Genomic DNA, 16,290 nt, shown 5'->3' with positions numbered 1-16,290 from the left:
GAACTGGTAGTGATGCTACTGACTAGTCCGCCATAGATGTCTAGTGACAAGTCACTGGATGAACGGATACCTTTGAATCAGGGCTGGATGTGACCATGAATCTAAGACTGCCCCTCAATCGAATTGGCACAAGCAAATCAATCCTACAGGAGACAATTCACACCTCTTTCCTTTCCTTCCCCCTTCCCTGGAGATCATTCCATGGCTTGTACGGACTATGCCTGTGCTGTAGAGAAGGAGCAAATACGCCTTCAGTGGTTCTTAGCATAAAGCTGTGCTTATGTAGGGACAGGTCACAGAACTGTTTTTCACCAATGTAAACCAGGTCCAAGTCAGGCCTGAGAGGCCCTGGTGCATCTGCACACCCACACAAGGGCTTGTAATCTAGTCTTATGCGTGAAGAAAAAGCAGACCTTTGGCAGGGTAACAGTTATGAACTGCAAATTATTTCTGTGACTTAGTATTGCATCATTTCAGTACTTGGAGAGAGTTTTGATTTATGGGTGCAATTAGTGAGGGAGACTACAGTATGAAGGTTTGCTTTTGAAAGGAGAACGTGCTTGGAATAATACGCTGGCCAATTGAAAGTCCTTTGTGAATGGCTGTGGCTTACACATACACATTACAGTCCCAGGTAATGATCTGTCTTTTTTCTTTTTTTTCTTCTCTTCTTTTTTTTTTATTTTTAAATGCCAGCTCATACCCAGCGTCTAGTACACATCCAGTCAATGCTGAAGAGGGCTCCAAGTTATCGAACCCTGGAACTAGAGCTGATTGAATGGCAGGAACGGGAGTTATTTGAGTATTTTGTGGTAGTGTCACTGAAAAAGAAGCCCTCTAAAAACACCTACCTCCCAGAAGTGACATATCAGTTTCCCAAGGTAAAAGAAAAATTCTTACATACAGTTTCATTCTGAGATCAATAAAGTAAGTGGGAAAATTAATAGAAATCTATTTTTTAAATGGAGTTAATCATTCAGCTTTTGTAATTGTTCCAAAGCAATCTGTTACAAAGCAAAGGGCATAGAGAAAGTGACTTAAAGCTTTCCCTGTCTACACATTTATCTTGTCCTGTGCTGGAGAGTTTGGCCTGATGGTAAGTCCTTTAAAGACAGTGTTTAAATTCTGTTTCTAAATATTTCACTTTGAAAGTGAGTTCATTTTGGCTATATTAGGATTTGTTCCAAAACTCACTGAAGTCAGTGGAAAGACTTCTGCTGATCTACGGCATTTCTCTTGCACTCTTGCAGCAGAAAGGAATTTGAGTTAGGACTGTGTTTTTAAGTGGCCATTGTGCAACAGGGAGTTTTGGGCAATTAAAAAAAAATTTTAAAACCCCAGCAGTGATTATTCCTATTGTACTAGCATCTATAAGGCTGTCCTGGGGTCATGCCTCACTCTGCCAAGCACAAACAAAGGACAAGCTGATGGGCCTTTGCTCTTCAGAGCTCCTTAGTAACCCCCGCCTCCCGAAAGGTGCTGTGGAGCTGGCACTAGCAGTAACTGACTGAACCTCCATTTTCTCCCCCGCAGCTAGAAAGACCAACCAAGCAAATGCGTGAAGCGGAGGAGCGTCTCAAGGCTATCCCTCAGTTCTGCTTTCCTGATGCCAAGGACTGGCTCCCTGTCTCTGAATACAACAGGTAAACCCTCCGGTGCTCCTCTGCTGCGCAGTGCTGGTGGAGTGCGTCTGGAGCAACCACAGGCTCGCAGATTCCCTATTAAGGAAGTAGCAATTTGAGTCTTGGCCACTTCAGGCTCAAGCAGCTGTATTTGATTTTTTTTTTTTTTTTTTTTAAGTTCTCTATTATTTTTCTTCCCTATTCTGCCTGCCTTGGGCCTGTGTGTCTGAAGGGAAGAGGTTTGAAGGTTCTTCTCGGTGCTAAACCCAAAAGTATATATGGAAGTATTTAAAATAAATCTTTAAGAGGACAGGGCCCTGCCCACCACCTGCACTAGTAATTTTCCCAGAATGCTTGTCTGACATTCCAGGACACCTCTTCATTTGGCTCAAAGCAATGCTGTTCTGAGAACGTCCTTGGGGCCAATCTCTATGCCAGGAGAGGAGCCCTATCTTCTTTCAGAGGTGAATGAAAACAGGAGAAGGGCAAGAGAAGGGAGATCCAGGCTTGTGTTTTCTTTTTCATTCAAAAGAAACTTCAAAAAATGTGTCTTTTTTTTTGTTTCTCTGCATGAAAGTGTCAGAACCTGTTGATATAAAGGTGTAGAAGTAGAAATAATATTATAGGCAGAAGTGATAGAATCACAGAATGATCTGGGTTGGAAGGCACTTCTAAAGTTCATCTAGTCCAACCCATCTGCCATGAGTGGGGACATCTTCAACTAGATCAGGTTGATCAGAGCCCTGTCCAACCTGACCTTGAATGTTTCCAGGGCTGGGACATCTACCACCCGTCTGGAGAACCTGTTCCAGGGTTTCACCACCCTCATTGTAAAACATTTCTTCCTTATATCTAGTCTGAATCTACTCTCTTCTGGTTGAAACCATTACGCCTTGTCCTGGTGCAACAGGCCTCACTAAAAAGACTGTCCCCATCTTTCTTAGAAGCCCCCTTTATGTATTGAAAAGCTGCAATAAGCCTTTTCTCATCCAGGCTGAACAACCCCAACTCTCTCAGCCTGTCCTCATAGATGTTCCATCCCTCTGATCATTTTTGTGGCCTCCTCTGGGCCCGCTCCAACAGGTCCATGTCGTTTTTGTACTGAGGACTCCAGAGCTGGATGCAGTACTCCAGGTGGGGATCTCCCCATATTCCCCTAGAATATGAGGTGGCTTTTTAAGATGTGTATTCTGACAGGTGTGTAAATGAAGTAAGAAAGACCTGTTCAGGGTGTGTCTAGAGGGACTTAACTATGACAAGGAACTAGCATTCACCTGCAGGAATTACTATAGCCAAGAATATGTATGGAACTTTTTACTGACTTTTGTATGGCACATGCAACTTAACCATGTTATATGCTGTGTTGCTTGGCTGTATTATTCCATGCATGGAGGAACCTGAATAGTGAGTTATTGAAAACACTGAAGGAGAAACGACAACTGAGTGGGCAACACTGGCATGAGAAGCACATAGTCCTGCCTACGCAGCATTTCACCTCTTCTGCTGCTGCTCTCCTAGACAGACCTTTCATGAGCCCATGTTTGTGAAACAAGATATCCCTCCCATATACAGCTATAATTATATAAGCCCTGGCATTCCAGCACAAAGAAAAAGTGTTTTATATATTGCCATTTAAAACTTCCAAAGCACTCAGGAATGTTTCTCAGTCCAAGCACAAGTTCACAGACCCATCCCTTTACCTGTCCTCTAATTATAGCCTTAAACTGTTGTTTTACTTCTCTGTCACAAATGGTACTTATCCTAGAGAGGGGTATAAAATGAACTGGGTTTTTGAAATTTGTGTTATTTCTAGATTAGAAAATGGTTTCTCTACTCTTAGAGAATATCTAAAGTTCTTCCTCTAAGAACAAAGCACAGTCCAAGGACAGGATCTAACTGAAAGGTAAGGGAGATACAGCATTTGAATACTGCCCTCAAAATGTGATTCTTGTGTTCCTTCTGCAGTACAAAGGGACTGACAAGTCACTGAAATTCAGCACCCATCTCTTCTTATAGTAAGACAGCTAGGTTGTCCACAACCATGCAGGTATTTTTGCTTTACAGCTGATGGAATTTGTCCACAGAGTATGTCCAGATGACAGGCAGAGGAAGAGAAGACCCTCCAATGGGTAGAATCTCTCACTGGATAAGGCAGTATCCCTTTCTAAATGAATTACCGCGTAGCTATGCTGTAGTTCTAATAGTAAGATCTGGACAATTTATTTTCTTCTAGTGAGACCTTCTCTTTCATGCTGACTGGGGAAGATGGAAGCCGGCGGTTTGGTTATTGCAGGAGGCTGTTGGTAAGTACATCACCTTCACCTCAAAATGCAGAATTCTGTTAAACAATATCTCAAAACTATAGTCTGAACTTTGAAGGTGTCTCTCATGGTTTTGAAAGAAAATGGAGTTACTTATTCTGAATTTGGAAATAGAAGGAGCTCAAGTAAAATAAGAATTTGTAATGGCTGTCTCAGTCAAATAGATCCCAAGTCTTATAGGAAATTCATAAGAATGTGGAAAGCTTCTTGTGTGAGCATTTACTTTTAAAATTCTTTATATCACATGCTTTCAAGCAGAATCAGAAATACTACAACACTGCAAACAAAGGCAAATGTGGTATTTCTAAACATTTGTGAGTAGTGTTTATCTCTTGGACAGCTGCTTACATCTCCAAAGTACTCTGCCAGCACTGCCTAATCAGTCTGCAGCAGGTTCGTGATGTAGGCAAATAAGCCACCCTGTCGAGTAGGAGGACGACAATGGTGGAGAGCATGCCACCATCGCCATTTGCTCAGGACCCTGCAGTAAGCTGATACCAGTGCCAGGAAGTCTAGGCTCTCGGGCTCCTTTTCAGTCCTTGTGAGCAGGGGTGGTCAGCTGGTGGTGCAGGGACTTGACTTAGCCTACCAAACGGTTTTATCTCATCATCTGATAAATCAGTGGTCACCTGATAAATGGAGATCATTGCAACGTGTGTGTGTGAGGGTGGGAGGGAGGAAACTGCACAAAAACTTGCAAAGTGTATTAAGGCAGGTGAAGCACAGGGCAAACAGGGGTTTTGCTCTCCATCCTGCAGACCTGACTGGATGGCAGCAAAGCATAAAGCAGTTGGTTGTTCCGGCACTGGCCTGTGCTCATCAACTCCCAGACAGGTTTGGAGCTGGTTGCGAGTGACTAGGTGGGGAGCTGTGGCTCCTGTACAGTTCACATGACAGTTAACTACACTTGGTTGGAGAGCTTATATGGATATTGAATACTGCGGAAGCCTTTTGTGTACTCTGTGGGAAATGAATGTCTGCAGGAGCTTTGCAAATTTGTAAGTAGGTACCTCCTATCTAAAAGAAAAGGACACTGGCACATTCCCCTTCCTTTCCTCTCTTGAGGATGATTTCTCATCTTTGCAAGCAGGGAGCACTTGCCTTCAGTAGCTTTCAGTGGCTTCCAGCAGGCAGAGCAACTCGCTGTCATTAGAACAGCACCCTCCATCCTGCCTGTACCTGACCCTGCTCTTACCCTGCTCTTTGACTGTGGCAAAGCTCCTTGTCGTGCAGACAGCAGATGCTCTGTCTGGGAGGTATTGCTGTGTGTGGTTCCTCTATTTGTACGAAGTTTCGTTTAAACTAACATAACGGAAAACTTGTTTATCAATTCTGTGGGCGGTGTTTGCCATAGGTAGTAGCAGGAACTCACTCGCTCTGTATAACACAGGGTGTAAGAGTGGGCCACAACAAGGTTTATATGTGGAAAGCAAATGTCAGTGAAGGCTTGTGTTGCAATAAATCTAGGGGTGGTCAGGGGGTGATTCAGAGATAAACAAGTGGAGCACCTAGGAGGTATCCTTACTGGTGTAAATAAGCATAACAACATGTAGGAAAGCAGTACAATTCAATTACTTTATGTGATGTCATTTAAAAGGATAATAAGGTATATTTTGAAAAAAATAACAAAACCTCAAAAAATGTTGAATTAAACATTTTCACTCTACCAGGTGAGGGTTGTTTAAGACACATATTTCTGGGAATGTTAGCAAGTTTGGAATCGTGCGCGGAGCTCACATTTGTGAAATGCAAAACAGTTGATCCTGGACTAGGCTGAGATTGAAATAATCAGCCACAATAAAAAAGATATAAAGGCAGGAGTGTTGAATTAGTTTGTCAATGAAGGATTGACATAGGATTAACATAGATTCACTCAAGGCTCAGTGAAATCCACCCTACCTTAAAGGCAACATAAAACCAGAACACTGACTTTCAGCTGGTGCAGAAGATAATTAGCATAGTAGGAAATACTGGGAACAGAATTAAATCAATACTCTGCACTTTTATATAAATGATGTTTTGAGACAGAATTGGAGATTATTTTTGTCCTCCATTGGCTGTGGCAAAAATCAATCAACCAGATAGCAAAAAATAATTTTAAAAATGAAAAAATAAATACTGTCTTGCTAAATCTATGTAATAATTATTAAGCCAGTAATAAAACTGCTCTGCTGCTGCCCTGGGAGATCACTTAATTCACAGAGTCACAGAATGGTAGGGGTTGGAAGCGACTTCTGGAGATCATCTGGTCCAATCCCCTTGTTAAAACAGGTTCACCTAGAACAGGTTGCCCAGGATCACGTCCAGGTGGGTTTTGAATATCTCCAGAGAAGGAGACTCCACAGCCTCCCTGAACAGCCTGTTCCAGTGCTCTGCCACCCTCAGAGTAAAGAAGCTTTTCCTCGTGTCGAGGCAGAACTTCACGTGCTCCAGTTTGTTCCTGTTGCCCCTTGTCCTGTCACTGGGCACCACTGAGAAGAGCCTGGCCCCATCCTCTTGACACCCACCCTTTAGATATTTATAAGTGTTGATAAGGTCCCCTCTCAGCCTTCTCTTCTCCAGGCTAAAGAGCCCCAGGTCTCTCAGCCTTTCCTCAGAAGGAGAGACGGTCCAGTCCCCTGACCATCTTTATAGCCCTCCACTTGGCTCTGTCCCGTAGTTCCCTGTCCCTCTTGGACTGGGGAGCCCAAGAACACAGTACCCCAGATGTGGCCTCACCAGGGCAGAGTAGAGGAGGAGAATAACCTCCCTTGACCTGCTGGCCACACTCTTCTTAATGCACCCCAGGACTCCATTGGCCTTCTTGGCCACAAGGGCACATTGCTGGCTCATGATCCACTTGTCCACCAGAACTCCCAGGCCCTCCTCTGCAGAGCTGCTCTCCAGCAGGTCGACCCCCAGCCTGTACTGGTGCATGACATTATTCCTCCTCAAATGCAGGACCTTACACTTGCCCTTGTTGAACTTCATCAGGCTCCTCTCTGCCCAGCTCTCCAGCCTGTCCAGACCTCACTGGATAGCAGCACAGCCTTCCAGTGTATGAGCCACTCCTCCCAGTTTTGTAATGTCAGCAAACTTGCTGAGGGTGCACTCTGTCCCTTCATCCAGGTCATTGATGAATATTTTGAATAAGACCAGACCCAGTACTGACCCCTGGGGAACACCGCTAGCTACAGGCCTCCAGCTGGACTCTGCGCCGCTGATCACAACCCTCTGAGCTCTATCCTTCAGCCAGTTCTCAGTCCACTTCACTGTCCACTCATCTAACGCACACTTTCTAAGCTTACCTGTGAAGATATGATGGGTATCAGTGTCAAAATCCTTGCTGAAGTTGAGGTAGACAACATCCACTGCACACACCTCCTCTACCCAGCCAGTCATGCCATCATAGAAGGCTATCAGATGTTTCAGGATGTTTCATCTGGTTCTGAAACCTGACATGCAGAAGCTGACATGTCTTCCTTTCACTGTCTACGCAGCAGAGGAAAGTGGAGGGATATCAATGTACTTTACCAGCTTGTCCCTTTCTGGGGCAAATCCTGCCATGCCTTCTTAGAGCAGAACTGGCACAGTCTGGGGTTTAGAAAGAAAGAGGATTTTGGAAGATGTAGAGAAACATCTTGGAATTTCTCTATCTGGGGAAACGGCAAAAATAGCAAAGTAGATCTTTATTCTACTGTTATTTGGATCCTGTAATCTCTTTATGTCCTGCTGGGAGAAATGGTGGAATTGGAGTTGTTACCTGAAGTGTCTTCTCCATATGGTTCAGCTGTGCTCACAAAGCGTAACAATTTCCTGTCCCCTGCAAATGTCAGTGCATGGCTGGAACAGCCTCACTGATGTGTACCTCGGCGTGATATTTCTATTGACAATCATGTGCATGCTTTCTTATTTTATGTATGCAAATACAGAGTTTGTACAGGCAATAAGGAGCAGGTAAATTCTGCAGGCACTGTTTATATGCCAGAGGCTTGGGCTCTAAAGCAGATTTTTGTATTTGGGTGTCCAATTTCCTGAGCAGTTTCTGAAAGTTTCAGTCAGGGTGGCTCTGATGTCCAGGAGTGCACAGCATCTCCTCCGATTAGTCCCATTCCCAACCGCAAATTCTGTCAGATGCAATAACTGTAATGCAGGAACTACACGCAGTTTTTGGCAAACATTACATAAGAGAAAGGTGGGGCCATACTGTGTAATATAGAACCATAAGAAAACCCTAAAATCATTATAAACTGCTCAGCTTCAAGACAAGCCAACTGCTGTGAGGTCAATTCCTTAGAAAATATTCCCCAGATGTCCTGGCAAGGGACGCTTTTGTAATACCCAGCGAGAAGTGTCTCTCACCTTCTAGAGCATTTGGCAGTCCTCAGCAGCAGGCTCCATGGCTGGATGGGCCAACCAGCGTGATCCTGTGAGGATGGCTATCTGTCTTCTGCAGAGGCTGGTGTTCAGATTTCTTTGTTTATGAAACAATTACTTTTTGTCAGCCTTGTTCTCCTTTGGCATGCTGTGATATGAATAAACTGCTCCATTTTTTCTTTTCTGCCTTCAGATTTCAGATTCTTCCAGACACTTTTTTGGGGTGTGTGTGCTAAAACCCTGCCAAAAGTACCTCAAGGGATACAGTGACAATTATGTTCTGTTTGTACTACAAATCCTGTACAGTATCTCCTTTAAATGTATTTCTATTGTTTGTTTCATTTTGGAACAGGATTAGAATGGAACGTAACCTATTGTACCGCAGCAAACAATCTGCGCTTCCATAGATAGCATGAAGTTTTCCAGTTACATCTTGATACCTCCAAGTCAATCGTGTAACTGCTTTCCTAGTGATTTGATGTGAGAAGTATGCATCTTCATATAAAAGGAAATGGGCCAATATATAGTAGAGATATTAACTCTCACTATTATGCCATTTTACTGCAAATAAGACATTTTTCCTTAATAACTCAATTAAGTTAACTTTCTTTTCCACGCCAATTCATCCATCAACTTGCTAGGTTCTTTTCTAGAGCTGTTCTCGGGCTGTGGCTCTGCAATACACACGTCAGCAGCAAAGATGATTTGAGCCGTCCCTGCTGAAGGCTTAGCCTCACCCAGCCGGGCACGGCCCTCTCCAGGGGACATTACGTTGTGCCCGGTGCTATGGGGCATCAACCTGGGTAGGGGCAGAAGGAACAAGAGCACAGGAACAGCAGGAGCACATGTTGGGGAGGGAATAGGGGTGAAGCTGCTATAACATGAATCTGAGTGTAGCTTGTAAAATACAGATTTTTAATTTGGTTTAGTGTGTAATTTTGTTTTACTAATTGCCTTGATTTAATATGTTAAAAATTGCTTTCTAAAGAGTGTGACTGAAGTCTTAGGTCTTCCACATCTGTGCAACCCCATAAGCTTGTGCTCAATAAGAGCACAATGGATATACAAGGATCACAGTGGTGAAAGCAGGGACCTTCTCAGCGAGCTTTTGCTGACAGAGCCTCAGCTGCAAGACCCACCAGTACTGGAAAATCTGCAAAACTTTCCTTACTGGGAGGCCATGAATGGTCTCTGCAGCCCAGAAAAAGGGTGTAGACAGCCAGAGAGACACCAGGCCTGCATCCTTTGGGAGATGCTTGGATCCATTGCAGCTCCTCAGAAGCCTGGGCTGTCAGTGAGTGGCCTTATGGCTGGGATCGACAGCTGTGCCAGCCCCTGTCCCCAGGGGCAGTCATGGCACGTAAGCTGCTGTTTTACAGGATCTTCGTGAGCATCTTGGGCTTTACTGCCATGGGAGTTGCTGCAGATGCTGAAGAGCCTTTGACAGCATTGTGCACATGGGTGCTCTGGCCCTAAAAGTTCATGTTTCACATGTAACAGGAAGACTTTAAGACAAGCTTTTGGATTGAAAACACCCACTGTTTTCTCATGGTCTGAATTTGGATGGGCCCTAACAAGAAATCAAAAGCTGCCACAGAAGCTAGCTTGTGACTGACATACTCATTTTGGACTCCCAACGTTTGAAATGTTCTGATTCCTTACACCATTAAGGAACATCTCTCTCTCTGGATATGTTGGCTTGCTAGTGAGGCTAGGGCTTGTGCAGCCATGAGGACATGATTGCATTAGGTTTTAACAGAGTGGTGATCTGATCCAACACAATACCCTGATTTCTGCAAACCTACTCTTCAGTCTCTGTTTTTGTAGATCTGCCACTGTTTAAATTAAGCCAGGAACAAACAGCAGACTTCCCAAGAAGGAGCCTTGCTGGGTTTTCACTATGTCGCTCTCACCCTGAAGCTGACAAACCTTCTCTACTATATACAGAAAAATGTTCATGGGAGGCATCTCCTCTATCATCTTGATGTCCTCCATTCAAGCTACACACCCCATCAGCTTGTGTGTGGCTCTAATATAAGCTGAAGAGGAGAAATGTGCTGGGAGGTTATTCAGGAATACAGTATTTTCCTGTTTAAGCTTTGGATTGAATCTGCGTCTCTCATTGGTCTGAGATCAAGACAGACTTAGAGACAGGCAGGATTAAAATAGAGTCCTTTTCACTCTCCTACAGATGGCAATATACATTACCCAATGTGTGTGTGAAAATGGCATTTGCACTGTCATTTGGAGTGAAATACTTCTATGTACTATCTCTACTGCATGATCATTGCTTTAATTACAGCTAGTTGCGATTGAAGCATCTACAGTTCTGGTCTCAAAGGGAGCCCAGGGTGTCAGAGGCTTACGCAGAGCTGGTGCATGTGCTTTGCAAAGGCCGCTTCCTTCAGACAACTCAGCTGCTGCTGTGCATTTGTGCTGGTGCTTTTTCACCTGGACTTGGTGTAGCCCTTCCTCCATTTTTCCTAATAATGCTCTCTGGGGAGTTATTTAGAAGATCTCAGGTGAGATGTCCTGTCCCATTTTGGGGAGGAGGGAGCACAGCCTTTTTGGAGTCTTCAGGTGTTTCTTGCTGCAGTCCTGCTTCTTTGAGATGGCGGGCAGGACTATAGTGCACACTTCTTTCTTGCTGTTTGGTAGGTCTGTTTTTGCTGCCTTTCCTCTCCACACAGCATCTTCAGGGAGGAGCTGGGAGGAGAATGTTGTGTATGGTCCCCACTGCTTTGATTCCTCTGACATCAACATGCTGGAACTAGCATTCTCCAGTTATTTCTGGGGCTGTGAAACCAGGAGCTTTCCTGACACCCCACAGCCTCCCCAGTAACTTAAAAAACCCCAAACCACTGAATTATGTGTCTGAATGCCTGACAAGTATGCACACTGCAGGGACAGCCTGCCTTGCTTTGAAAGCAGACGTATGCAGTGTGTGAGAGACTGTCAGCGCTATGCCAGACTGGGAGGAGATCTCTGAAGGCTCCCCTAGACTTCAAGCACATGGGCAGGGAGGTGTGATTTGAAAGAGAAAAATGGCAGGCTTATTTTTTGGAGCAAAAGCCTCCTGTTTCTCCTGCCAAGGCAGGTTTTGGAGTCAGCTTTAGTCAGTAAACTTCAGATTAAACTCACTATAAGAAAGGCAGTCCTGAGCCACTTGCGGACCAGCCCTGATGCAGATCTCAGCTTCTCCATCTCAGAGCCAAGTTCTTGTCAGTTTATGTTCATCCTCTTGGGAAACTGTCTCGTTATCAACAAAACTCATTAGCATTTTCATTCGTGATACTAGGCTAAGGCTGAAAATATCCTGGGCTCCATGAAAACAAATTGAAAACAAATCAAAAGCAAAACATCATCCCCTCTATCCCTCTTCTTCCAGGAGGAGTGCAGTGCATCACAGCAGAGTTGCTCAGACTCCTCTCAGCTGTGTGACTTTATGATACACCTTCCCTGAACTGGACTCATTCATCCTGTGGAAGAATGAGCCTTGGAGGACATGACTCCAAGGCTTTGTAACTATCCTGTGGACCACAGCCTGCAACTTGGAAGTGCTCTTTTCTGGAAAGAGAGGAGGTTAAACCAGTGCTGTTGGCCAGACCCAGTGCCCAAGTCTCCCCTAGTGAAGAGAGATGAGTCCAGGCAGAGAAGGGAGGAGTTTCATGTCCCATACGTTGTTTTACTGGGAAAGAAGCAAATGAAAGCACAACAAGCAGGTGTTCTAAATTCAGCTTTGAGGTGCAAACTAATAGCTGAGAGGGGAGGTTATGTGAGGAGTTGCCAGTGTTAGAAATTTGAGAAGTCCTGCTGCTCAGGATGGCTGTGCCTGAGGCTTTTGCTTGCTGCCCCTTACAGATGATTTGTATGCATCTGGAAGGCTGTGCTGTTTGTCTCTGAAATAACAGAAAAGGATGTCCTATATGATTAGTGCAAGAAGGGAAGAATCCCAGCTCTCGGAGACATGTAGCCTTTAAGACGTTTGAAAGCAATGATATTTCATAAAGGAGAATCTTTGAGTAAGCGCTAAGCAGTAATTGTTTCTGGTCTTATAGATGACCCAGGAATGTGATGTTTTTACTGGCACTCAGTGAGACAGCTCTTGGTTGGGAGCTATCCAAGGCTCCTGGCATGGCTTTGACATTCCTGCAGATTTGACACAATGATTTTAACCAAAATCCCACATGCTTGATATAATCACTCAGTGCCTTTAGAAAGGGTTTTATACCTAATATGGACAAAAAAGGGCTCTGCTTTCTCAGAGATGTGACGTGTAGTGAGCAGGTTTGGATCCAGAAATAGACTCATCTGTATTCACTTAGCTTTGGTATTTTTTTGTGGTCTTTATTATAACAGGCAGGCACCTGCTGACTGTCCAAGTCTAGATTGCAATATTTAGATTTAAAAAGCACAGCTACCCCACAGTTTCTCTTGATTGACATCCGTGTGGCATGTAAATGTCAAACACACCGTAGGGAAGTTAATCACTATATCAGCAGCTTCTAATGATGGGACAAAGATAAAAACATACTGGCCTTCTATGTGGATACAGAGAAGATGATCACTTTGGCTGAACGTACAAGTGGGCAGAAGCTGATGGAAACAGTGACTAAGCTCCTTTATCACAGAGTCATTATTAATGAAAATGAGTCTGTCACTGCTGCATGTCAATAATGTACAGCTGTGCAAAGAGGCTAAGTGATGCCAAATGGTTCTTTTACAGCCGCTTTTCACTCCATGTGGCACAAGCACGGCTGACTCCATGAGATGCAAGGAAGGAGGCAGCGTCGCCTCTTGTCTCAGACCTGCTTTCAGCATTTTTCTGCTGGGGTACTGGGGTTTGCTCATGTACCTGCAGCCCTCCTGTGCTGTGGTGGACATAGCTCCTGGATGAGGCAGCGCCAGGAGGGCGCCATTCCTTGCATTGTATCTTGGGAATACATGTAACTGCATCTGAAGTCAACAAGGTGCCTTGTTAAAATAACAGCCCCTAGGAAGTGTATGCATGCTGATCTGGCGAAAACCAGTTACAACTAGACAAAATTGGGATGCTGCATCGCAGCTTATTAAAAATACAGCGGGAAGCTGCTACGCAGGGATGTTGCTGCCATCCACGTGCATTGCACACATGCAGGACACAGGCAGACCAGCTCTCTGCTCTGAGGACCTTGCCAGTGAGAATGGTTTTTCTAAAGTGATCAGTATGGGCCTAATTCTACTTCTTTTCCAGTAAATGTGGTTGTACCCTTCTTTTACACACAGTGCTGACATGCCTTTCTCTGCAGTGGTATAGACAGGGTTGCAGAGGGAATACATGTCAGACATGCCAATTTAAACCATTTGTTCCTCTAGGAAATATCTTCAATAGGATGGTTATAGAGGATGGTCTTTATAGTTTGCCTTTTTTTAAGGGGTGTGGGGGTGTGGAGGGATGTGCTGTTTAAGTTGTTTAAGAGTTTCATGTTTATCATGCATTAATGTGTGTAAGTTAATGATTTAGCTCATGCAGCTTGCCTTTGTTTAGGTCTATGAACTTGCTTTCTGCAAGTTCAACTCTCCTTGAACATCATGGAGCAAGTGGGAAAGTAAAGCCATCATAGCCGCTCTTAACATTGTAGTTCTCATCTTCTAGAACATGGCCCCAGGGTGGCCCCATTCCTCGTGTTGCAGCAGGAGCAGAGGACAACGATAGCACAGGCATGAGCTACAGTTGTAGTTAAATGTGCTTTTATGGCTGCAAGCTGGAGCAATATTGGAATACAGCTCCAATGCGCTGTGATTTCCAAAGTGGATAAGCACTATTTACTCTTTGTAGTTTCCTGTCTTATAGAAGAAATATGATGCTTTTCCAAGAGTAGCTATTTTGATGGAGAAACGGATAGTGAAAGATGTCACATGATGGCCAACTGTGTGATCAGAGAGTGAAGTGTATTTCCTTATGACTCCAAATTAATATGTAATTTTATTCTCCTTTTTACTGGTATCAGCCAAGTGGAAAAGGTCCACGCCTACCTGAAGTTTATTGTGTCATCAGCCGGCTGGGGTGCTTTGACTTATTTTCCAAGGTAAGAAGACTTTTTTTTTCAATATTGCTTTTTAATTGGATTGTTTACTGAGACATATCCGCAGTGATGAAGCAGACTAAAAGAATTTCTTCCTCTGATGGGAGATAACTATTTTACAGTTGCTGTTTTGGATATTCTATCCCTATTATTGGGTTCATCAAAGAATGTCTTATTACTTCTGTGACTGAGGCAGAACTTGATTCAAAAAACATCTGGGTGTCTGTATGATCTGGCTGACTGAAGTTTTTTCCATTGTTTCCTAAAGCTGTTCTGTGCTGAGCTGTAATTCTTGGCATCCACACTTTGAATGATGCGCCAGTACCACTTTTACTCCAATACCCCTCCGAATGATGAGGTTAAGAAAAAAGATTTTTTGATAAGTAAATTCTATATTCTTAACTCTATTGATGTGGTTTTTTTGTCCTAGGAGGCTAGGAAAGCATGGATAATCTTTTCATTTGCCTTCACATTAAAGAATCCAAAGCTGCATTTTATGCTGGTGTGATTTACCTAGGAAATACATTTCTTGACACAAGAGTTTCGAGACAAAAAGCATGGCATTGCAGCTAAACTGAGGGATTGAATAGCCATAGAAAGAGTTAACTGCCAGTCAGCTCCAGAGCCACAAGCATTCTTCTTTTGTAAGACAAAAGGTTATTAAAATTAACTATTAATAACATTTACGATTGATTAATATTTGAAATATCTAGATGCCAGTTTAGGGACTCCTAGTCCTCTGAGAGCATGTCCTGCAAAATCCAGTGAGCGCCTCAGAGCGTTGTATACGATTTGCTGGTGATCTGTGGAGAATAATGATATGTCTAATGTCAAATGGCTGCCTTCCCCTTTTCCAATTTCGATACAGTGTTCATAGAAATGTTGTTTTAATTTGCCAGAGATTTTCGCTTCAGATATGGGAAATCTCACAGAACTTACGCATATTTTTCTTGTTCATTTGTATAGGAATAAAGTGGAACATGTACATCAGTGAAGTTAATAAAAATTATAGCATTTATATTGTTCATATGATTGAATAATCACATAGAATGTAATCTTCAAAGTAGGTTTCAAGCTTTTCTAGATAAAACTGTTTAGCACAAATCTTGTGTGAAGAAAAACAACTGAGTTGCAATAGTTAACTGCAATTCTGCTGCTGCTGTCTTTCATAAAGCTCTGAAATCAAGGGTTTATAACAGTGTCTCTTAGACATAATATGTATCTAAACACAGATATCTGAGCAAAACAGAATGCATTGTTCTGGGAGGATAACACAGCTCGCCAAACTCATGGTATGGAGAGATGTCCTGAGGCTCTTTGCTTTTATGTTTTTATCTAATTTTGATAGTGTGCTAACTTTCAAAGGAGTGAAAAAAATTTTCCCAAGTGAAAAAAAGCAACACCTCCCCCCCCCCCCCCCCCCCCCCAAAAAAAAAAACCAACCAAAACCGAGAAAATTTAAGTATCCTCCTTACAACAAAGTATCACTGCAGCTGAGGTATCAAGTCAGACAAGGAAGGTCATTGCACCAAAATTGCAAATAATCTGCTTTCCCAGTTCAATCTGTACCTTGGGAAAAAAAGCGTCTGATCGTCCAGCCGAAGTGAGCCCCAGGTTGACAGGTCAGTGTAATTTCACTGGCTTCAGCAGGGGCCGTTCCCAGGCATTGCGGCAGGCCGGCCCTGGCCTCAGGTTCTTGGTCTGTGCAGGAAGGACAGCTCGCCTCCAGTTGCATATTGGGCCCTGAACGGGGCTGTAACACCCCTGTGCTCTTTTAGAACCCCTGGGCCACAACAGGACCGCGTCCGCACTGGAGTCTGGCCCCCGCAGCAGCACTGTCCTACAGAGGGCTGGTCACCTCCTGACGGTACCGGTGCCAGGGTGGGAGCAGGGCATTTGGCAGCACACGGGGCTGACTCCAGCCCT

The 16,290-nt window shown here is 43.9% G+C and overlaps 1 protein-coding gene across 5 annotated transcripts in view; it reads left to right on the top strand.

Annotated features, from left to right (window-relative positions):
• DENND2B (DENN domain containing 2B) overlaps positions 1–16,290 on the top strand; it is a 103,428-nt gene that overhangs the window by 56,621 nt on the left and 30,517 nt on the right. For 3 of the 5 annotated variants that reach the window (XM_086472417.1, XM_086472418.1, XM_086472421.1), the window contains 4 exons: positions 697–881; positions 1,534–1,643; positions 3,856–3,925; positions 14,290–14,367. In XM_086472417.1, the coding sequence (XP_086328543.1) occupies positions 697–881; positions 1,534–1,643; positions 3,856–3,925; positions 14,290–14,367 (443 nt within the window). The remainder of the gene's footprint in view (positions 1–696; positions 882–1,533; positions 1,644–3,855; positions 3,926–14,289; positions 14,368–16,290) is intronic. The other 2 variants (XM_086472420.1, XM_086472419.1) reach the window with 2 other exon arrangements.

Source organism: Leptosomus discolor, chromosome 12 (assembly GCF_034619465.1).
Source record: "Leptosomus discolor isolate bLepDis1 chromosome 12, bLepDis1.hap2, whole genome shotgun sequence".
Classification (NCBI taxonomy): Eukaryota; Metazoa; Chordata; class Aves; order Leptosomiformes; family Leptosomidae; genus Leptosomus; species Leptosomus discolor.
Note: the sequence above shows the minus strand (reverse complement) of the source record. Positions and strands in the feature narration are given on the sequence as shown.